This window comes from Poecilia mexicana, unplaced genomic scaffold (assembly GCF_051168715.1).
Source record: "Poecilia mexicana isolate PSO_F unplaced genomic scaffold, ASM5116871v1 scaffold_9, whole genome shotgun sequence".
NCBI classification, from domain to species: Eukaryota; Metazoa; Chordata; class Actinopteri; order Cyprinodontiformes; family Poeciliidae; genus Poecilia; species Poecilia mexicana.
The window spans coordinates 7,152,003-7,175,625 of NW_028263378.1; the positions used below are offsets into that span (position 1 = coordinate 7,152,003).

Here is a 23,623-nt window from a genome sequence, read left to right on the forward strand (position 1 = left end):
AACCTAGGTCTAAGATCAGATGAACTCTGATGTGGTTCAAATTCATATATGAACGCCTAGTTGACTAGGCCAAAAGCAGGAAGCCAAATATAGTGCAGGGCATTCTGAGTAAATACAACCAAAACAAATAGGTGTCTAGAGCTAGTAGGAAAAATGGATCGTAGTCTTTTACCTAAGACAAAATTGAAATCCTGCAACTGCTAAGATCTGATGCTAGCCTGTTTTTGTTTAGATTTCATGAAGAAGGAAGTTGTTCTGTGGTCTTCTTCAGAGGTTTTCATATTGTGTTTTTCACTAGTCTTCAATGCAGCGCCACCAAAGGCAAGGATGGGAACGGGTTTTTCAGTTAGCTTGGATCATTTGACAAAATGCAACGTGAAATCAAACCGCACCAGATAAAAATATAACAATGTTGTAATTTTGGTTCCTAATTGAACCAAATCTTCCACACTGATATGTAAAAACCGTCTTAGATTCGCTGCAGAAGGAAAAATGCAACCAGAGTGGTAATTATGCAACTACTCACTGCTGGATGGGAGTCAGATTTATTCAGCTTTCTCATCTTGTTTGTGATCTGCTTTGGGGTCTTATCAGTTTGAATTCTGGGTAGAAGTCTGCTCGTAAGATAAGCAGCTGGTGTTTGCCTGTAAACATTGACTGTGGAGGTTCCTGCAGCTTCCAGTGTCTTGTTTCAGCCATTTGCTGGCTAAATGCTTGGAGTGCCGCAGAATCCTAGAGCAAATTTCCCCTTTGGCCTTTTCTGACTCTGAAACATTGATGCATTTGAGATGGGTTTTGCTGGAACAGTCGTGGGTTTGTCTTTGAAACAAAAAACAAAAAATAATCTGCAGCAGCTTAGATGATAAAAACTATTCAAAGAAGTTTTAGATTTTATACGATTTTATGAACGTTTTGCATTTATTATTGCAGAAAACCAAACATCATACACTTGCATCTATAGTTCTCACTATATAATATGTTTCAGGCTAAAATCAATAGTCACTGAACCAGCAGGAAAATACTGCAAAGCACCATGTTTGCTGTGCAAAAGATTTTTTTTTTTTTAGTACAGCAGTTTCTGTCTTTGTGTCACATTGTTTTGATGATGCACGTTGAAACAGGAAGTAGATTTACTCTCAAGGGATGAACGTCAGCAAAGCAGAGTGAATCGCTCATAGAAACATGCAGGAGTTGTTTTATTTATGCAAAACAAATGTGGTCATATTTTTGCATATGACATATTACAAACAATCCTTAAAATGTCTTTGTGGTAGTAAACTGAAACCTTCAGGTTTTATTATTTATCATCTAGGGTTTGGTACATTTTGATTCAAGGGGACCTGGAAATAAAAAGAAAAAGTTTTTCAGGGGAAAACAAAATTCCATCCTCCCAAAAATTATCTAATTTATTATTTAAATAGTTAGGGAAATAAAAAATACAGTACTTTATTAAAAAATAATATTTTTATTGAGCTCATTTGAGATATTACATTGTAAAACTGGCTTCTCGGATGCTTAAGTTCCCACCTTTTCAAATTGTGGTCAAGGTAAAACTGAGTGAGACCAGCAGCTTATCTCAAGGCTATGGTTTTTATGATTTGTTGTTGTCAACGTCTGAAGGCCTTACTCTTCTAATGAATATGCAGCTGTTTGACCTCCTGAGATGTAGTTGATTTGCAATGGCCTAAATTAATTGCATCACAAATTATGCCCAAAGAAACAGCGAGTTTTGTTTTAAATCTACATTTTAAATTGATCCATATTGTTATTTTTTGCTCACTTTTTGACCTGCCCCACAAATAGTTTGATTTTTTTTTTAATCTTCTTTATATAGACTTGCTGTAACATGAATTTCGCTTTAGAGACTTGAATAAATCTGAATCTATTAACACTGCACTGTGAGTGGGATTTAATTTTTATTATTTCATTAAATGTTTATTTCCACACCTTCAAAATCTCAAAACTAAACAAGTCTAGCTCCTTATCTCAAGGTTACAGTTGTGGATTTGTTATTTGCTTTATCTGATGGCCTTGTGAGTATAATGGGCTTTGACTGGGCCTTGTCACATTTGCTGCACTTGGATTCAGAATAGTGTTGTGCATCCACAAAACTAGTATTTTTTTCTGTTAGATGAGAAAAACATTTTACTTCAAAATTTGATTTGTAACCATCTCCAAATTTGATATTAATTAATCCAAAAGTCTTATCGACTCAAAAGAAATATTATGAGATATTTGTTGTAAAGTAACAGTGTTATCAGTTTCTCAATTACTTAATGTCACACCTTTCAAATCACTAAAATCAAATCAAGGTAAAGGATGAATGAATTCATGACCTTATCTCAAGGTTTGTCATTATCTGATGGCCTTACACTCCTTATGAGTACAATGTAGGTCATAAATTGTCCACATTTTATTGTTCTCCTCTGAAACACCATGTGTGATTCCGTAAAGCCTCTAAACATCCGTGTTTTTATTTTTTCCCCCTCCGCTCTGATGGAGGAGAGCCTCTCGTGTTTTTGGTTCCCCCTTTATAGAAGCTCCGCCCTGAAATCAGTCGATTGCGTTTCACATCGCTCTCACCACCGGCCGACCAATCAGAGCGCAAAGTGGGTGGTCCTCGAATGGTGGTCCGTGAGGACGCCAGCCAATCGGAGGCCCGACACAGAGCTCGCCTGAACGACCGTTGGTTGTTTGAATCCAACATTATCTCGCACGCGGTGCCTATTTAAGGAGGCGACGTGATGAGGCGAGGTAGCGGTTTCTGTATAAAAGCTAACGGACCGCGCTTCCGGCTCATTTCCTACCAGCGAGCAGAGTGAACCGTTATGAATAGTTTGATGGCATCTGAGCTCTGAAAATAATTAATAGTGAAAATATAAGAGCTCCCAGGTGGGGTAACTACTACCAACAGAGTCCATGTGATAGCCCACGCTGCCTCTGCTGAATTCATTCATAATCCCGGGAAGAATAACGGGATCAGCAGAAAATTCACAATTATTAACATTTGCATGAACTGGAATATGAAGTGAAATATGTTTTAAAGCGTCTGCTATTGGCGTATTACTTTAACATTCCTATAGACCGTATTCCAACAGCTGATTCCGTTTTATTTAAACACACACACCGCCCATGCAGACGCCCCAAACGAGTCATCTCATTATAGAAACGCACGAGTAGAAGCTACACGAGTTGGCTTCGCTGCCCAGAGGAAACCAAACGTCAGCGCGTACGCCATATTGTAAGTGGCAAGTTGAGGTTTGATACGGATTCAAGAGTATCTGAATAAAAGAAACACTGAAACTTATAATAAATTAATTGTGTTTTCTTTACAGAATATCTGTTGTTTTTTTAGAACCTTCAATCAATGAGATGGCTAATATCTGCAACACAAAACAAGACGGATCAACCAATATGGAACACGTGTTGCTAAACTTTTATTTACCTGTAAAAAATATACCAACCCAAACTATTTGTTATTCAATTTTAGCAACATTAATCAACATGAAACAAAGTGTTTTTCTTCTTCTTGTAGTTATTACACGACTCACCTGAGGATGTTTAGTTTTTATTTTATTTTTGTGTTGTAGTTTCTCAATATTTGTTTTTACTTTCTCTAAAATTATAATACTTTGCACCTGACTTATTTAGAAAAATGCACACAAATTAGTTTTGTTTTTCTCTTGTTTCTGATCATGTTAAGAAGTCATAAGTATTTTTCAGACTTCTATAAACTTATCCAAATTCTGACAAGTTTATGACAAGGGTTTTAATAAAACAATAATAATAAAAAAATACAATGCAGTCAATCCAATTGTACCACTTTACCGAGACTATGCTTGGTGAAGTTTCACAACATTTTGAGAGGGCCTCGCGTAGCGTCTAGTATTCTACATCTGTGCTGTCGTCTCACTGGCTTCCTACTGCGTAGAGGAAGGGGAGGAGGTGGGCTGCCGTTTTTCTACCTCCCGATCAGCAGAGAGCCGCTGTTTCATTTCAACTCCGTCTCCGAGCAGCTTGGTCCTCCTCTTCCTCTCCAGAGGTTTAAATTGTGTTAGGATTTTTGTTGTTTTTAGACAAGAAGTGCCAACAATTTAAAAATCCTCAGCCTCACCTGGAGGACCGCTCGCCACCGCCATCCCCGGTGAAGAGTGAAGTTTAAACCCGCAGCTGCTGCTCTGGAGACGGCGGACCCGACCCTTTTACGGTCCTACATCTCCTCAACCTGTGCTTCTTCAAATATATAAATTTACATATATATTTTTGGAAGTTTTCGTCGACTTCAGTGAAGTTTTTTCCCCCCCCACACCGGCATAATGACTCGGAGATCCTGTGCGATTTACGCCACCGGCATCGTCTGCGCTCACCTCCTGATCGTGGGGATCGCCCTGGTCGTGGCTCAAGTCTTCCAAACGATGATCAACAGCCGGCTAAAACAGGTGAGCAGTCACCGTGAACATGTCATTTTTATTTCCCCCATGTGTGTCTCTCTTTAAATGTGCTTTAAATGTTGCGGTCTGCAGTGACAGATCATTGCTGCATTCGGTGTGTCACGGATGAGCAAGCAACCTCATCCAGGGCATAATTATCCCCTGGATTTGAATGATTAGTGATGGTTTGTTGGTGTTTGTTCGTTTCCATCGTAGCAGGAATGAAAAATAATAATAATTTTGGAGTCAAAAAGCTCCACAGCTGTTAAACAAATGGTTTCTGTTTTTAAATTGTGCTTGGAATCCCCTACAACTCCGCTGAAGGGGAATAATTGAGGATATTTAACACCTGGTGCCAACATTTGATTCAATCAAGCGTATCTCTGCTTTTTATTGACTTGAACTTGATGTGTAGGTTGTATGATATTCCTCTGAGGGCATTTGTGAACCAGTGAAACATTTCTGAGGATGAGTGGCGCAAAAAGTGGGAATTCACTATATTTGAAGCATAGGGGCGCCTTGCTAGAAGAGGCGCCAAAATGGGAGAAAATAATTTCTAGTATTTCTGCATTTATCCATTGAAATGCTTATAATGTGTCTTTCTCAAAAAGTACTTGGCTGCGCCCTTGGTGAGGATGAAGACTTCATTCTAATTCACTTCAGTGATTACAGGAGGCAGTAGTAGAAGTCTGGTAAATGGGGGGCAGGAGGTGTGCAGCTTTGGGGGAAGGGAGATTGGGTGAGTAGGCAGCCAAATCTGGAGTACTGACTCTCCTTCATTCTTTCTCTTTGCAGTGGGTATTTACCAGGACGCAGTCCAAATCTGCAATCATTAAATCAAAGTCTTCGCAGGGAAAAAAAAAAGTGTGAAATTAGAAAATGGCATCCTCTGCTTTTGTATAGGACATGTTTTTCTACGTCTAAAAGTGCAGAATGTCTTGCTTTTTCCTTTTTGCTGTTGTAAAAGAAAACTGAATGATTCTGATGAATTTGCAGCCTGGTTGGGTGGGGTTAGTGGCAGCTGCAGACCCTTTAAAATACCTCGTACTCCTCTGTTCAGCATGCATCAAAGTGTTAAAGTTCCTGCTGCTGCTTCAGAAACTTGGATACTGTGCCTCAGACACATCAGGGTTAAATTTAGGTCCAAATCAGAGCAGCAGCATCTCAGTGGGACTCAAATTAAGAGAAGTTCATCAACAAGGGATCCAACTCTGATGCAGCTGGTGGTTACAAGAAATGACAGCATAGCTAATCCTCTTTCGCCAAATAAATCAGACTTGCCCCAGACGTGTTGAACGGACTCCAAAAACCCATCTAATCTGAGGCCTAATGTGCTTTTACGTAAAAGTACAGCAGCACAGGAGGAGCGGTGGCAGGAATTTGTCGCCTTTCTCATCCCTGAGGGCATCATTTTTACCACAAAGACGTCACCTAATTCCTTGTTGTTTATCCTGCTTGAATGTTCAGCTCAAGTGACAAAGCTGAAAAGAGGAAAAAGAAAGAAACGCCCATTCATGCCACTCCTTTTCACTGAGGTGTTAAGAAACCTTGAAGAGCAAGGTCATGCAGCTGAAGTCTTTTTCAACTTTCAACCTAATTAAACTGTTTCTCCTTCAGTCCACTGGAAACACAGCTTCATGTTCTTGTTTGTGGCAAAGGAAGGATTTTCCCTGATAAATCGCCGTTCTTTTACCTTCGCCCGAAGCCCTTTGAAAGACCTTTATCCAAGGTTGACAAACACAACGATTCATGCAGGCTGGAGTCACACGTTCAGGCTCCCTGAACGCTGGCTGCAGGGAAGCAGCCAGATGACAGGCAGGCCTTTTCTAAAGCAGCGGCTTGTTACTGTTTAGAAAAAGGAACAAATTGTAGTAATTTGTTCTTACTCAGCTGACGGTCACACCTTTTTCTTCTAACGTTATCTGGTTTCATTTCAGCTTTTTAATTAAGAAGCAGACTCATCAGGACTCCAGAGAGTCCGGCTCTTTAAATACCTCTAGTTCCCTTTAAAGAGCTGATTCTAAACTAAAAAACGCTTGTTCAAACGTTTGAAAACGTCTTAAACCAAGACGTAGTTCAGTATTTTTCTGCTTGATCTGAGTTTAGGTCGAGATGCACCGATCGATCATTGGAGATTTTTATTTAATTTTGTGACACAATGGAAGAGATTGAACAGTAGCAGGTTCTTTAAGAGGTACTTGTTTTGAACCCAACAAAAAAATTTAGGAATTGTTACATTATCATGTAAAAGAATAGCATTAAAAGAATGAAAATGTTGGGAGTATTTGTTTTATTGTAGCGTGTCACCAATCAGAGCTGATCAATGGAAAATTGGCCAAACAATCTCCGATTATTGGTGCATCTTTAATTTGAGGAGTTTTCTTAGGATAAAAAGATATTTTGATGTTTCTGCTATCAAAACCATTGTTTTCATTTAAATTTAGTTTTTTTGTTTGCTTCCAAAAACAAGCCAGTGAAGAACTTTGCAACAAAGAGGGGAATTAAAAAAAAAAAAACATCCATTAGAGCACTTTAAATGGTGGAAGTCGTTGCCCAAACAGGAAGCTTTAGACATGCCTTATGGTATATTTCCTCAACTGTATTCGGCTGTGAAAGACCACAGAAAACAAAATGTGCAGCTTCTGTTAAGTGCACCTCTCGGAGGGAACGACGCGGAAGTGGAGCACTTCTCTCCTCCCAGATGCTGATTTACTTTTCCAGTCAGCAGACACCTTGAGTGAACATGCTGCTTCACAGCTGAGTGCTCAAGTTAAACATCATGTATCGCCCGGTTGTTTCTTACTTTTTCCACCCGATTTCAAACCCAAACCCATTTGAAATCGCCTGGAGGGGTGTACGCCTTAACTTTGTGGGGGCGTTTTATGACTTTCCGCACGTAGTTTTGAATGGCTGATGCTCCAAATACGGTCGTGCCTCTGCAAATCTGGGTTTTGCCCAGGCTTGCTGAAGTTGGACTATTTGCTGCTTTTTGTTCCGATTCACTGTCAGATTTTTCCCGTTTTGGTTTTTGAGGTTCTTGGCCTGGCATTGAAGAGAGTGAAAAGCTTTGACATCGCCCCTAGACAACGATGAAACCAAAAGCTTACAGCATCACTTCCAAATCAATGTTTGTTTGGTATTGTGGTGTTTCTCAGTTTGAATGTGTGTTTTTCTTTTTTTTTCTTGACAGGAAATTACGTTGACAGAGAAGAGTCAGATGTTTGAGTCATGGAAGAACCCACCCCCACCTGTTTACATGGAGTATTACTTCTTCAACGTTACCAATCCTGAGGAGTTTTTGGCAGGAGGGAAGGCGTCTGTTAAACAGATCGGCCCTTACACTTACAGGTAAATTTCACAGCGAGTGACAGATTAATACAAATTTTCTTTTTATTTTATTTCTCACAAAACATAATTCTCACCCAGAGGAAATGTCAGAAAAAGGAAGTGACACCAATTTTCCAAATAAGTTCTTCATTACAAACTTATTCAGACAGTACTTCACTTTGCAGAAGTGAAAATAATAAGAATATAGAACTAATTTGCTTAATCAGGTTTGACTGAAATTGGGCTGTTTTGCTAAAAAGGTTAAAAATGTGACAAATCTGTCAGAGGGATTTCCTAATCTACTTGCGTTTGTAATTTCAGTAGAACGTGATTTTTAAAAATGATCAATTCAGGGCTGCTAAACACAAATTGATTCCACATTTTATTTGTTAAAATGTTGATAAAAGATGTTTTTTCCCCTTCTCTTCAAGTTTTGTTTTTAGTCTGACACAGAATAACAGAAAACAGCAAAATGTGAAGAAGTATAAAGGATAAAAGTACTTTTACAATGGCTTGTTAACAATGGGGCTGCAGCTAACAATTATTATTCTGATGATTGATTAATTGGATAAAAAATAGTCACATTCTGCAAATTAATACAATATTATGAATGTGTGAAAACAAACAAATAATTAAATTCATTTTTAAAAATAAGAAAACAAACATTTCTGTCTAAAATGCAAACATATTGACAGGTATTTTATATCTTAAAAATGTATGAATATTTTGTGCTGTCTAGGCTTAATATGATGTTTTTTCAGTAAGTGGCATTTTTTTTTTTTTTCACTTAACGATTAATTGATTATTAATTTAGTTGACGATTATTTTAAGAACTGATTCATCATTATGAATCAGATTAATCGTTCCAGGCCTAGTAAATAACTTGTTTAATTTATGATTAAGAAGATATGAAGACGTTTCTCCCAGCTAGCACCAGTCGCAGCTAAGGTGGATGTGATTCAGTGCCAAAGTGGTTGCATTGTTTATAATGATTAACAGATGTCCCTGTCCACACCAGGGAATACCGACCAAGGGAAAATGTAACTTTCTTGGAAAATGGCACAAAGGTTTATGCCCTGAACCCCAAATCCTTTGTCTTTGTTCCTGAGAAGTCGGCTGGTGACCCCGAGGTCGACATTGTCAGGACAGTCAACATCCCATTTGTGGTGAGACAAAGTGTCTGCTTTATTGTCCTTTGGTTTGACTGACATTTGTTTTCCACCAACTCGCTTCATGTCACCGTCATGTTTGTTTTATTGTGACATTTTCTAATGTTTTGAACATATAAACTATAAATGTACATTAGGCCAAATCAAGCAAATAACAGGAACTTAAAACTGCAAAATATTCCAAACAGAAGGTGCTTCTCTTTCCATGTGTCAATGTGAAGTTTTTCCGTCATTCTCTGTATTTTAAAGGCGGTGATGAACGAGTTGAACTCCTACAGCTTTTATGTGCGGCCCGTGGTTTCCATGTATATAAGCAGCCTGGGCATTGAAATTTTCATGACCCGCACCGTCCATGAGATTCTGTGGGGCTTCAAGGACCCTCTCCTTTCAAAGATCCGCAAACTTAAGCCAGATGTGGACGAATACTTTGGCCTGATGTGGAAGGTGAGGTTGTTTTTTCTTTTTTTTCTATGTTTTTGTAAATGTATCCCTTGCTGGTTGCTCAGAGTTACTGAAAAGACAAAAAAAGGGGGAAGTTGGTGGTAATGTCACTTGAAGAGGCATCTCCTGATGCTGATGGAATATTTTGTACTTCCTATCGACAGAGCAGCGTCTGCAGTTTGTCACAAGCGGTAACGTAATCAAGCACATGACTGAAGGTTTATGCAGACGGAGCTTTGCTAATTGATCGGAAAATGAACGGAAATGACTGTTCGGTTCTCTGTTATGTTTCAGTTCGAACAGGAAAATAAACATTGTAAACACAATGAAATTATTAGAATTTATAGCCGTAAACATTAGCGCTGCTCTTGTAAAAGCGTGTGTTGTTTCTGCATTAAAAGACCTGTCAGTGGAAATACAAAGGAGAATGTTTTTTAGTTGTTTTCCCCTCCTTAGAGGGTCATAAATACAGTTTCTGACAGATGCACTTCCACTGCTTCCTGCTGTGTCGCTCCTCAACACAACATGTCTGAACATTGTTTCCTCCTCATCCTCCACAGAAAAACGGCACTCATGAGGGAGAGTTTGTGTTTCACACCGGCGAGCAGAACTACTTGGATTACGGAAAGATCGACACCTGGAATGGCCTGAGGTAAACTTTCAAGTTGAGCCATGCTTTTTGGTCTGAATGATATGAAACTGCGCTCTCAGCATGTTCCTAAAACGTCCATCGTTCCTGATATCCATGTTTGCTTTGTTTCAAAACGCACAGAGGCGAGAACCTTTGCTCTTTGGTTTTTAGGCTAAAAAGGATTGCAAAATTTGAATGTTTGGAGTCAAAAATGTGGGTGAAAGTGTAGTTTTAACTCAGTCAGCATGAACAAGCAAAATCCATCTATCTGATTTTATCTGTGTCTTATAAGATTAAATTTGAATTTTTTAAAATGTGGTTATAATTAGACAATCAGGAAAGAATGGGAATAAATTCTAAGAGATTTATTTTATTAATAGGTTTCTTTGCAGTTTGGAAGTATATTAATATATTGTAGGATGAAGTTAATCATTAATTGTTTCTTCATATCTTTAAGGCGTAGTTCAGAACATTTAAGTTAGGTTCTGTCAGAGTAGTTAATAATTTACGTTTAGTATGTCTTATACTCTAATATAGGGCAATTATTTGCGTGCTTTATTCTTGAAAATAAGATGGAAGAAGGTGTGCCACCAATGAGAAACCAGAGTGAAATGTGTACTGAAAATGGATTCTATGAAACATTCCTAGTCAAAGTAGCTGTTTGGTATCAAAGTTTATCGGTATAATGAGCAAGAAATGTATTGGCAGCCTAAGAAAACATAGTTTGAGATTTTTAAACCACTTTTTGATTGGGTAGAAATATTTGGCAGGTTCCATTCCCAGAACCTTTCTCACAGGAAGATTATTGGTGACGCACCGCCTCCTACCTCCACTTTCAGTAGAGAAAGTCATTAACTTGTTTGTAAATAACTGTTAAATACAAGGTGAAAATTATTTTAAAGGTCATAAAATAAGGTTTTTGCATGGATCTCCATCAAATTTCAGAGATTAAAATGTTGTTTTAAATCTGCAGATAATCTGTATAACCTGAATAAAAATTGCTACAGCAGATCGTCACTTTAATTAAAAATGTGAACTTTCTCTTTTGTCCAACATAAACATTACAGTCCTAATTAAATGTGTAAACAAAGCAGACGTCTTAAGCTTGCTCATAGTTTCCTTGCTTCATTTCTCTCTCCTGCAGAAAAATGTCATGGTGGTCCTCCAATCAGAGCAACATGATCAACGGCACGGACGGCGCCGTCTTCCACCCGCTCATCGACAGAAACGAGCTGCTGTACATCTTCGCCGCTGACCTCTGCCGGTATGCACGTGTGTTTGTTGTTTTTGCTAATTTGTTTACAGTCAAAGCGTGGCGGCAGAGGGGAGACTGAAGGTTTCCGCTCAGGTTTATGGTATGGAAGGAAGTACCAGTGAAGTCATTTACTGACTGATAAGTACATGTGCTGTTACAACTAATGATAAGACTGGCAGCAAAGTATAAACACCAGGAATGAGATATCAGGGTTTATTATTCAGTAAACAATCATTCTGCAGAGTGTTGCTCTAATTTTAGCAGGGCTGGGCAATAAATTGATTTTAGTGAGTATGTGAATTTTTGGTTTTTGATGAGTTTATTTTTGGAATATAATTTTTTCCCCATGGCCCAGGGTTTCTAGTATAAGAACCCTGGCCCATCTGGGTTCTTATACTCTCCTATAGGGGTTTAACCCATTTGGGTTTCTACCGTTTCTAAAAACAACCTGATCACTTAAAAAAATCTCCCAGCTGTTTTCTGGCGATGAATTAATGTTTTTTGGTGTCTGGAAAATTTGTAGTTTTGAAAACTTTCTGAATGTAGCTTTGCAAATCAGCAGACGCTGGTCCTCACCTAGCAACCCCCAATGAATTCCGGCCCGTTACCTAGCAACCCCAGCAGAGCTCCGCCCGTCACCTAGCAACCAAAGCAAAGTTCCAGAGCACTTGGGGAGAAAGCAGCTCAGTTGTTCTTACAACACTGCTGTCGTTCCTCAGGTCCATTCACCTGGCGTACGTGGAGGACGTGGAGGTGAAGGGAATCCAGGCGTACCGCTTCGCCCCCCCCAACGACGTTCTCATGAACCCCAAGGAAAATCCCACCAACGCCGGCTTCTGCGTGCCGGCAGGAGAGTGCCTTGGCACCGGGGTGCTGAAAGTCAGCGTTTGTCGAGAAGGTATGACCCGACCCCGACCAACCGGATGATTACTAGGTCACACTGTGACCCAGTAATCACAACCAACCCCATGACACAGTTTCCTACCCCCTTCATTCCTAAATGTCCACTCTTTTGGACAGCGACCTTTTCCTCCGCCTGGTCGCCGACATTCCCGGTGTTTGACCTCATCAGATTTGACTCAACAATGGTTCAATGATTAACTCTGCTGACTGTGCAGGAAGGGTTTATGGCACTGATTAAGTGCAGTAGGATTGCTGTAATAAAGACAATCTCTGCTGTGATCCTTTAACCTTGCTGATTATGCTTGCAGCTTATTTTTAAATTTTCATTCTTAAGTATAGGGCTTAAACGATTAATCACAATAAATTGATTATTGAAATAATCGCCAACTAATTTAGTAATTAATTAACTGGAGTATACGGATTCAAAAAAGAAAATTTTTTGAGGAAATGACATAATCAGAGCAGATTTGAATCCAAAACTGTACAGAAAATATAGACATTTTGCATTTTAGACAACTCAAAACTTCTCAAGTGCAATAAAGGTTCAGACAAAAGGGGGAAAATGTTGGTGACTGGTAACTTTATAGAGTTTTGCGTAGGCCTGGTAGTGAACCATTCATTTCATTCAGGTGTGTTGAAGCAGTAAAGTAGTAGGAAAATTACCTATAATATATTATAGTGGGTGCGTAAAGGTAGAAGTGACGGCAAAGCAGAGTGGGAGGAGTTTTCTTCCTTAAATGGGGGGGAAAAAGCGGGATAAGATTTACCAAAATGTAAAAAAGTAAGGTAGGGTAGAAACTGAGACTTTTATTCTGGTGTAATTTATGTTTTGAATTTCCATTTAAACCTTAGAAAAGTTGTTACTAACACAAACGGAGAAAATGGGTAATTGATAACATTATGTTTCATTCATATTTTCAGAAGCTACAGACAGTGCAGTTTTATGTGCAAATCAAGCATTTTAGATTAAAAAATGCTCTCGGTGAGCATCAGACTCACTGAGAACTTGAATCATATTCTGCTGATTCATTTTAATATTTAACTCAACGCCCAATAACTAATTTTTTTATGAGCCTTGGTTGAGGCGTTTAAAACGGACAACACTTAAATGCTCCATTTCAATTTGTTTTATAGACTTTCTGAACTTAAGCTGCAGAATCTTTTTGAACTACTTTGTATAGGTAATACAACCTTAAAATGAAGCCGAGGCACATTTCCATGAACAAATCAGCTTAATTTCTTTATGCAAAATCCTCAGGACTTGTTGGTTTCCTGCGTTTATGTCTCATGTTTCTGGCTCAGTGCTTAATGTTAATGCATTACCTGCAGCTGTAGGTAATGCACCCAATAGCTCTTTCTTCCTAAGTTTGAATTGATTTTACTGTACAGTAGGAAAATTTAAGTAGTCAATGTAAAAGCCTGTAATAAAATCCTCCTTATTTAAATGAGCTTTTATGAACACTCCGTCTTTGGCTATCAGCGTTTGTTTATGATGTGAAAAATCTCCAGATTGTTCCTCACGTGCCTCTCTTTCTGACCTTTATTTGTTTTGCAAACGCCAACCTGTCTCGGTTTTTTCCAGGTGCTCCCATCGTCGTTTCCTTCCCTCACTTCTACCAGGCCGACCCGGCGTACATCAACGCCGTCGACGGGCTGAACCCCAACAAGGAGGAACACGAGACGTACCTGGATTTACAGCCGGTACGGCAAACAGTTAAAACCTCCACTGATAACATCTGAATCAGGATCACTGCTTTTACTGTGATTTTAAGTCATCTTCTTTTTATTTTGACTTGATCAACATGGAATGAAAGGACAGATACAAACATATGTAGAATTGTTTGTATTTGCATACACTCATCTTGAATTTTTGGTTTTTGAAGATTTAGGTGATTATCATATTTTTTTTTTTTTTATTCACCAGTTAACTCTTAGGGTTTCCATAGTTCAGAGTGATGTCAGCATAGCCAAGGCGGCCATCTTGTTAGTAAAGCATATTTTACAGCTTCTATTTATTTTTATTTTGAATTCAAGTTTTGCGATAAAATATAAGGGTCAGGCTACTATGTCTTTTTTAATAACATGAATAAAGTCAATGTTGCAGAATAAAATCATATGAAGAGAGTGAAGTAGTAATTTTATTAAAACTCCAACAAAAATTTATCCAACTTTTTTTCTCATTAAAACAACTTTACTTGCGATTTTAAGACATTCTTCTGGTAAAATTGCGTCTTTATTCTGCTATTTTCTCTTAGTTAAACCGAAATTCTCTTGGCCAAGGCCTAATGTTCTGACGATTGAAACAAAGGCCACTTTTTAAAAATGTTTTCTGGCATTTGTAATTTCACTTTTATAAAAGAAATCAAGAAAAACATCAATTAGTATGGAAAAAAAAAACCCTGAGATTTTATTTTTATGCCCTTTATTCATCATAGCCAGGAGTATCCTGCAGATATAAGCCAACAAGGCTAACAAAGGAGTCCCATATCATGACGCTGCCACCACCATCCTGCCTCTGATACGCTCAGACATGTTGCCATGTTTCCAATCCTCAAATCGTACTGTTTGAATGAATCATTAGCATAATGTTGATGTTTTTGTGGCAGTTTCCTTCCCTTTGCGTAGAAATGATCAGAAAGTAAGGAAATGTGCTTGTCGGCTCTCTTGTAGACTACTGGTGTTCCCATCCGCGCCTGTAAGAGAGCTCAGCTCAACATCATCCTGAAGAGAGTCCCGGGCTTCCCGTAAGTCTCGCTGTTGAACTCTGACCTACTTTCCTGTTGCAACACTCTGTCAACATCCAGGCAGCATGTTGTGCCAGATGTTCCTCCTAACCTCCGTCTCTTTTTGTTTTCAGTAAAACAAAGTTCATCAACGAGACAATTTTCCCCATCATGTTTGTCAACGAGGTGAGACACTCAGAAACGAACCTCCGACGTTCTGGTAACGTCGCCTGAACCACAAATCAACCTTCTCTCTCTCTCTCTCTCTCTCCAAATGTAGACGGCAACCATCGATGACGACTCTGCGTCTCAGATGAGGACGCTGCTCCTCATCGTCACTCTCGTCTCAAACTTCCCGCTGCTCATCGTGGGGTTGGGGATCATCCTGCTGCTGGTGCTTGTTGTGTTGTTCTGCAGGAACCGTCAGAAGAAGGTAAGAAACAGAAACTTTGCTCTGCATTTCACTGCTATTTGGCTTTCTGCTTACATTAACTCGCAGTGCAAAACTACCACGGCATATTAGGGCCATTGTAGATTAAAAAAATGGTTATATTTTAAATCGGAAAAGTTGTGATTGAGTTCAGAAATGTTCTAGCAAAACTTAGGAAATTTCTGAGTTTGAAGAGTTAAAAATTTACTATAAAAAACTCCGAATTTTTTTAGATTAACCTCAGAAAGTTTCTGGAAAATAAACTGGAAATTTCTGAGTGAAAAAAAAAATAGAAAATTTTCAACTTTTGAAGGTTTTTTTTTTTTTTTTAATTAAATTTAATCTCCAAATTTCTTTTGAGAATTTGGACATTTGAAAGAAACTTGGGCATTTAGAGTTTTGTCTAGCAAAGTTTAAACTTTTCAAACTGAGAAATTTACTTTTGAGTTTATTTTCAAAATTTCTGAGTTTTTTGGCAGAAGTTTACTCCTTTTTTAATCTACAATGGCCCTAATTCAGCCTCCACCTGATAAGTACATGTAACTTTGTACTTTTGCATATTTCTGCACAAACTACGCTCAGCAGCTGCAAGTTCTGCACACGTTCACTCACACACCGCATGATTTGTAGGCAGTAAAGCCAGCTTGAGCAGTTTTCAGCATTCTGGATCTAATGGAGGTCACTACAAAACCACAAAATGTTACCAAGTATTTTTGATTCAAATGTGAACCTAGCCTTCATCAGACCAGGTGCGAATATCTTTGTCAGGTCTCAGTTAATTGAGATCTGACACAAGCAAAAAACCAAAATAGATCATCAGTAAAAGTCTGATCTTTTCCATCAGTCTTGCACAGTAACATCAGATGGAAGTAATTTATTTTCAGGATCAGTCCTGAATGTGTTCACACTCTTCCAGTAGTAAAACGTCACACAATGCAAAACCACAAAATCTTATCAATTTTTTTTGTCTAATTTCTAGTGCAAATACCTTAGGACACCTGAAAAAAGACTAAATTGACTCACAAGTAACTTTTCAGCGCGATATAGAAGCTTGTTTAATATAAATAATTCCTTTATTAATAAAAAAAGTACTAGTTATTTAACTTATTACAAGACGTTTTTACCAGATTTAATGTTCTACTTGAGTCTTTAGCAATAGGGTTTTGCTCACATTACTTTGTAGCAATTTTTAATAAATGTAACTTCATATTTTTTAAATACTTTTTAAGTTGATAAAAGTATTCTTAATTAAGGACTAACTCATGTCCTGTGGGAGATTTTGTTGCATTGTCTCATTTTCCAGTTCAGACATTTTCCCTATATTATAAGTTAAAGTAATTAAGTATTTTAAGCAATTATTGACTTAAAACAAGCTCATATATGTTGCTCAATATTTACTCATAAGCTAGTTTTGTCTTTTTTCATCTGTTCTAAGATATTTCCTCTAGAAACCAAAGTACTTGGTAAAATTTTGTGTTTTTGCAGTGCTTCGTGGTGCTTTTTAAAGTTTTCTAGCAGTGAATGCACTTTTTGACAAATTAAGGAAGAAAAACATCTCAGTTCCCTTTGAGTCTGCACAGCTGTAGGTTAACAACCCAGAGTAACCTCAGGATTGATGGCCCCCCTCTTATCTCCAGCAGTGACTGATACGTGGTTTTGAACTGTACCCTCAACAGAGTCTGAGATCACTTTAATTCAGATAAGAAAAGAAGAATTTGGAAGTGCTGCTGTCGTCTCTCTGACGTGCTTCTCTGATGCTTTGGGTATCCTGGCTGCTTTAGGTCATCCACAGAGCTTCCTGCTCTCAGAAAAATGGACCCAGTGTGGTTAAAAACAAAGGACCATTAAAATGTTATTGGGGAGAATATGGAAAAATTATTAAATCTTTTACACAGTAAAACCAATGCATTGCAAAAACAAAATCTTAAGTATTTTTGGTCTGGTTTCAAGTGCAAATATCTTGGTACACCTGAAATAAGACTAACTAACTTACAAGTAACTTTTTACAAGTTATACAAGCTTGTTTTAAGTAAAACAATCCTTAATATTAATTTAAAAAATACTTGTTCTACTGGCAGATTAATTCACTCATAATACAGGAAAAAAGTCTTGTTATAAGTTAAATAATCTGACAGTGGAACTAGTACTTTTTCATCAATATTAAGGAATTAATATTATTTTCATGTAACTTGCTGAAAATGTACATCTAAGTCTTATTTCAAGTGTACTAAGATATTAACACTAACCAAAGACCAACAATACTTGGTAAGATTTTGTGTTTTTGCAGTGTACTGTCCACTGGATTTCAACCTGCAGCGGCATCCACTGCTGTCCTGTTTTACCTGCAGTAACTTAGTTCATCATTGTGTCATCACAAAGTTTAAGACAAAGGGCTGAGAAATACAAGGATGAATCGCCACAAAAGAAAAACAATTCCTTCTTTCTTCTTTAGATTTATTTCACAATCTGATGTTTAGTGACGTGACAGGTTGGAAGGTTGTGCAAGTTGGTAAAGCCACAAGTCACCACATGTCTTATCTTGTAATAAAATGTTTTTGAACATTTTGAACAGTTTTTGAAAGGAAAATGAAGAAAAAACAGGGTTTAAAATTATTTTGATTAATCTGTTCATATGTTATTAGAAGGCCTTCACACTAAAGTAATATAAGAAAAAATTATAAAAATATTGGAGAAAAAAAGATTTTCTCTTATGTTATAATTTGAAGATCGGAGTTTATTATAAAATGAGCAACTTAAAAAAGGGCAAAGGCTGGTATTTACTCGGCTTGTTTGAGGAATGTCTGTCATGACGCACCACCTGATGAACACCAAGCCTGGCTTGAGCTGCAGTTTAAGATGAAGACGATTTATTTTCACAGAGGGAGTTTTTACGTTTTCACCGATTATGACCTCGTAAAGCTGAAACGATGCCGACTGATTCATCCGCCTTTCCTAGCTTAGCTTCAACGCCAGAAACGACCAGGTTAAAGTTAAAACAAAAACTTTATCAGCCGAGTTTTTTTTTTTTACCAGGATGGATTTGTTTTTTCCTTATCTTGCTGCATGCACTGCTATGCTAAGCAGCTCAGTTTATTCCCTAAATCATGGATTTTTGGGGTATTTCCTCTTAAGAAATGCTTAATTGCAATGTTTTATTAACCATGTTCTGATTTAAGTTTTCTGTTTAACCCCCGTTATTTTTGTCCTTTCTGTTTTTAGAATGAAGTTAAACGAATAGATTTTACCGAGGCTTTTCATTCTTTCACTGTAAGTCTTCAGTTTCCCTTTGTTTTTATTCTCATTTTTTAACATTTTTGTGGCTTTTCTGGAAGGGATGCACTGATAAGAATTTTCTTTTGGATAAGCTCCGACCTGCTGTTGCAGATTTTACCCAAATCCTAAAAAAATATAAGATGGGAACTTTAAAGAATTCAGAAAAATGAATTACTCAGAATATTTCCCAGCTTTCCAGAGATGTGCATTTATTGATAAACTAATTTGTCATAAATGCATTAAAACAGCTTTAGCATCATATAATAGCGATCAGCATGGCTAGCATTACTAAAATACTGAGGTTTTCAAAGACCTGCCAACGTTTCCAAACCCATCATATTCCATGACTGGCTGAGGTTGAACACTTTAACGGATAAAATAAAGCAACTTTGCTGTTTCTCTGCTAAGCCTTCTTGTTGTCTGCTGAAAGTCTTGCTCTCTCTCGTTTTCTCACAGCCTCAATAAACCAGTGACATGTCTCGACGTGTAAAAAATTATGGCTTCCTTTTAAATGGCTGTCATCACTTGCACTGAAAGCGGCTAACTGTCAGTCTTTTCCCTCAGTGACCGCGAACACACCTGGTAGTGCTCGGGCATGGCGCCTTCACTGACTGGAAGAATATTGTATTTTTTTAGTTCACCAATCAGAGCCAAGCTAACACTTAAAGGAGACCCATTACGCTAAATTCACTTTTCGCACGTTTTTATACTTCCATTCAGATCTCTACTGCTTCTAAAAACAGCCAAAACGCTTAAAAAAACGCACAAACATTTTCAAGAACCTTCTGAGTGTAATGTCACAAATCAGCAGGCACTGCCTGTTGCCTAGCAACTCCAGCAAAGCTCCGCCGTTACCTAGCAACCCAAGCTGAGCTCCAGCACGTTTGGTCACCTGGTTTTACTGCAGTATTTGCTGTACAATGGCTGCTGGAAAAAACAAGTGTTGTTGACTTGCCGTCCTTGCTGCATTCTTGTTGGTTGTGAAGAACGCTCCACTTCTTCTTTTCAAAGATATACGGTTGTATAAATGTGCATCTGCTGCAGCCATTTTCATGGGAGTGTAAATGTTGAGTGGGGGGTGTGGTCAGGAGCAGTCTATTTGGATTTAAAGAAACAAGATGCTCTAAAACAGTTCTTTATGACAGGAGCTCAAAATAGGCAAAACTGATCAGACTCGTTGTCTAAGAATAATTTTGTTCAAAAAAAGTGATTAACATGTTTGTACAGATGATAGACCTATCCTAACCTGTTCAAGGCAGCATAGTCGGCCACCTTTAAACCAATTGATTCCAGTTGTCGGTCATTCTTTCAGTGCATCTCTAATTGCAAATTTTCATTTCTGATTGTTTTCATTTATCAAAACATTAGTTTCTCACCTCCATTGTAATTTTTCCTATTTTATTTGATTTGTTTTTGAACTGTACTGTAAAACATTTCAAGTCAAAGCATTTGATTCCATTGTGATGTTGATGTTTAAAATGGGGCTGGACATTATGCCAACAATATGTTATTTTGCACTGACGTTACTCTTCCTGCTCAGACGGCGAAAGACGACACCGCATACACGCAAGTCAGCGACAAGCTGGACGACTCATCAGAAAAGCCGGCCAACCAGCCGATGAAGAACGGCTCCTACATCGCCATGTCGCCGGTGGAGGCCCAGAAGTGTTGATTGAGGATTCCTCTCCCCAAGCGTGGAGATCCGGAGGGCTGTGGGTTGTTTCATTAGCATGGGTGGGGGAGGACACAGTGCGACACAAACCCCGGAGATCGTTTAGCCTACAAAGACATTGATCCTCTTCCTGAGCACTCTTCTGGCCGTCTATCCTCCTGCCTGCAGGACTGCAACACAACCAACCCCTCCCCCGCCGTGCGTAAACACTTCCATCCTGGCAGACCCTGAACACAGGGACTTTTCAGACTGGAAATGGTTGGGTTCAACCAGGAATATAATGCAAAAATGCTTTCTCCATAATTCTACTAAGGGAAAATTAAAAACTTAGCGTAGTCGTCCCTCTTGCACACGGATGCATGATCCTCTGGGCAGACGCCGCTGGTGAAACTCAGTGTTTCGCTTTAACTCGAACAACGGTGGGTGTTAGTCGTTTTCTGTCAGCACTGCGAGAGGAGAAAACTTTGAGCCGTCAGATTAAAAATCCCTTACAAACCTGGAAAACCTCCTGGGATCAGGCGAGTTAGCGGATTTGCAAGCAAACGTAAACTTAGTATATTTTGTAAGGAAAGCATAAAAAAACCAACAACTGAGCCTTTTTTCCAAGATGAGTTAGTGCACCTGCAGGTTATTCACATTGCACTTCCAGTATGAGTCGGTGAATCTGTGTGTGCACCTTTATTTTTAAATGGACTACTGTCTTTTTCCTAATGCAGGCACAGTTTAGTATGAAACCTGAAATACTCGTGATTTTCATTCTCCTTTTCTCCCAGGTTTTCTTTCCTTAAAACACTACTTAGAGTGAAAATCCCTGATTTGAGGCATCTTCGCTTTAAAATTCATAAAAATATTCATAAATTATAAAAAAAAAAGGAATAAAACACCAACTTGACTTACAAGGGAAACTTGAACCTGTTTCTGCCTTACCAGGGTTCAGCGTATTCAGATAAGCTGGGAACACTTCTACTGTACATATTTAAAGGGGAACTAACTGAGATACCTCTGACCAAATCCAGCTGGCAGTCACAGACGTGCCGAGAGACACTAATTTCACTCTGGTGTCGATGCTTCTCCTCGTCCTCACTGCTACATATTAGAGATGAAAAGCACAATTTGGATTGCGGGATCTTCTTTTTTCTTTTTCTTTTGTTTTTGTATTTGCAGCTGATCTGTCAGAGACACTGTCAGGTGCCGTGCGTGTTCAGACCGGGACCCCGGCGTGCCGCTCGCCGCTGTGCACTCACTCAGTTCGCCAAGGAGCTGCAGGCGTTCGGCAAACTCAGCACACAGCACTTGAATCACTGTTTGTCTTGCGTCTTCTCTGTGTGTCCGCCACATTTGTCAAGACTCCCTCCGGCGGTCTCTGGTAGGGAGTGGATATAAGGCCATAAAACTATCAACCTGAAAAAAAAAAGTCCTGTACTTTGCCTGGAAATGTTTTGTCGTCATTTGTCCTGATTGTTTCAATTCAAGTGGTCCATTTGTGTTCAGTACATTTCAAAGGTTTGTCTCTGTTACCTGCTTTCAGACACCAGTTGGAGTGTCTTCTTTTTGATATTTTTTTGTATTTGTTACTGCTGCTAAAATTGCCATGACCTATGGACTCGTATTTGTATTCACCACCTTGTGCTCTCATTGGGTTTCTGGAGGCTTTTTTTTCTGTTGCCAGCCTGAGCACAAAGCCCAAAGCTTGCTGCCATCTATTAAACTTAGCGATTAGTTATCACTGTTTCCAAATCTATCATACTGAAATCACTCGTGTATTTAAACAAAGAGGATCTGAGCATATCATATGTATCATCTTGGGAGCTATTAGTCGGTTTAAATGTCTTTAAAGGGGATGAGCAACGTTTGCATCATCTGTTATATTTCCAACTAAAATTCAAATTAGTTCTGCATTTTTTTTTTTTTTCCCAAAAGGTGCACCAAAATCCTCCCCAAAAAGACATTTTCTTACGTTTATTTGTGCTGAGCGAACAGTTTTACAAGTATGTATTTAACCTCTGAGCCAAAAGTCAATGTTTTCAAGTTGGATCCGCTCGCTCCATGCATGCAGCCAATTACCACCTTGTGCAAACTCACAGTTCATAGTCTTTCACCTTGCTTAATATCCCTGAAAAACCTTAATCCAGGGAGCCGAGTCATCCTGTTCAAACACGCTGACCCGATCCGCACTCCACTCCGCTGACCCATGAGTCCGGCTCGACCAAAGATAACCCCAATCGATCCACTCTGGGCGCTGTGTTTGCTCTCTGCGATAACTGCTGTGCCACTAAACCGCCACCGCCTAACTTTGACAAGGAGGGGAAAAAAAAGAGAAAAAAAAATTGTGCCACCACTTATTATGTGAAGTATTTGCAACAGTGTTGTGTGAACGCACGTGTGAGTGTGTGCCTTTTTACACTAAGGCGAAGAATTTTTAAAAAGAAAAAAATAATGGGTATCGCTTTCTTTTTCTAAAAAAAATAAATAAAACTTGGTGCAGAATATAAGTAATCAGTGCTCTTTGAAAAGCAAAAATCTCAGTGTTATGTAAGACAAAGCAATACGGAGTTGTGTGAGGAAAAAATTAAACAAATTGTGAATGTTTCTTTAAAGGGGCCAAGTAATATTTAAGTTTTTGAGTTTCTGTAAGTTGTATTACTTTTTGTCTGTAGCCTTATTTAGCCCTTTCTTTTGTCCACCTATTTCACTGTTGATCATTTCAATTCTTTATTTGTACTGAAAATGTAAAAGACAAAAGTGTAAAAGATGGACCAGTTAGTGACACAGTGCTGTGTTTGAGTGGTTAACATTTCCGTCAAACTGGAGTGGTCCACTGGAAGGCTGATTATCTTGACAAAGTGTAACATTTAGATGAATGACGCCTCCTTTGCTGATTTAGTGCCATCCTTCTGTTACTCTGATTTACCTGTTGATTTGTAACGACCACCTCTCCCAGTTTTGATATTCTAACAGACATTTCCTTTGACTTATACTAACTTGTTTTGCTGATGATGACAATCCCCCACCTTTTTGTCATTTTAGGTGCAAAATGATTTCAAAGTAATATTCATTTTTAGTTTTGATAATTTACACTGCACAAATGTTTATACAGTGCTTTTGTAAACATTTCTAGTGTATTTGCAAAAAAAATAAAAGTTGCAAGTAAGTGCAAAGTTTAATGGTTTCTATTGTCTCATTTGGAATTCAACCAGAAGAAGCTCTGAACGATTACGTCGATTTTCTGCGCCGTTTTTGAATTTGTAGTCTGCTTGTAGTTTTAGCAATGGCGGCGGAGGAAATGAAAGAATCCGTTCAGACCGTGTTGGCCATGCTTCCAAATATTGATTTAACATTAACAGCCGCCTATGTTCTGTTCGCAGTTCA

At 38.5% G+C, this 23,623-nt stretch overlaps 1 protein-coding gene across 1 annotated transcript; it reads left to right on the forward strand.

The window, feature by feature from the left end:
* Positions 1-3,970: 3,970 nt before the first annotated feature.
* scarb2a (scavenger receptor class B, member 2a) lies at positions 3,971-23,418 on the forward strand. The gene is made up of 13 exons (XM_014995303.2): positions 3,971-4,439; positions 7,621-7,778; positions 8,776-8,923; positions 9,176-9,370; positions 9,928-10,019; positions 11,143-11,262; positions 11,973-12,151; positions 13,739-13,857; positions 14,827-14,900; positions 15,014-15,065; positions 15,160-15,312; positions 18,529-18,576; positions 20,123-23,418. The coding sequence occupies exons 1-13, from the start codon at positions 4,317-4,319 to the stop codon at positions 20,252-20,254; spliced, it is 1,593 nt and encodes a 530-aa protein (XP_014850789.1). The 5' UTR covers positions 3,971-4,316; the 3' UTR covers positions 20,255-23,418.
* Positions 23,419-23,623: the final 205 nt, after the last annotated feature.

What these genes read in the sequence shown, in the direction of transcription:
- scarb2a (XM_014995303.2), top strand. Translation starts at nt 4,317, where the DNA reads ATGACTCGGAGATCCTGTGCGATTTACGCCACCGGCATCGTCTGCGCT. An exon ending in TTCGCCGCTGACCTCTGCCG is followed by an intron (nt 11,263 to 11,972) that starts GTATGCACGTGT and finishes GTCGTTCCTCAG; the next exon opens with GTCCATTCACCTGGCGTACG. An exon ending in AGGCTTTTCATTCTTTCACT is followed by an intron (nt 18,577 to 20,122) that starts GTAAGTCTTCAG and finishes CTTCCTGCTCAG; the next exon opens with ACGGCGAAAGACGACACCGC.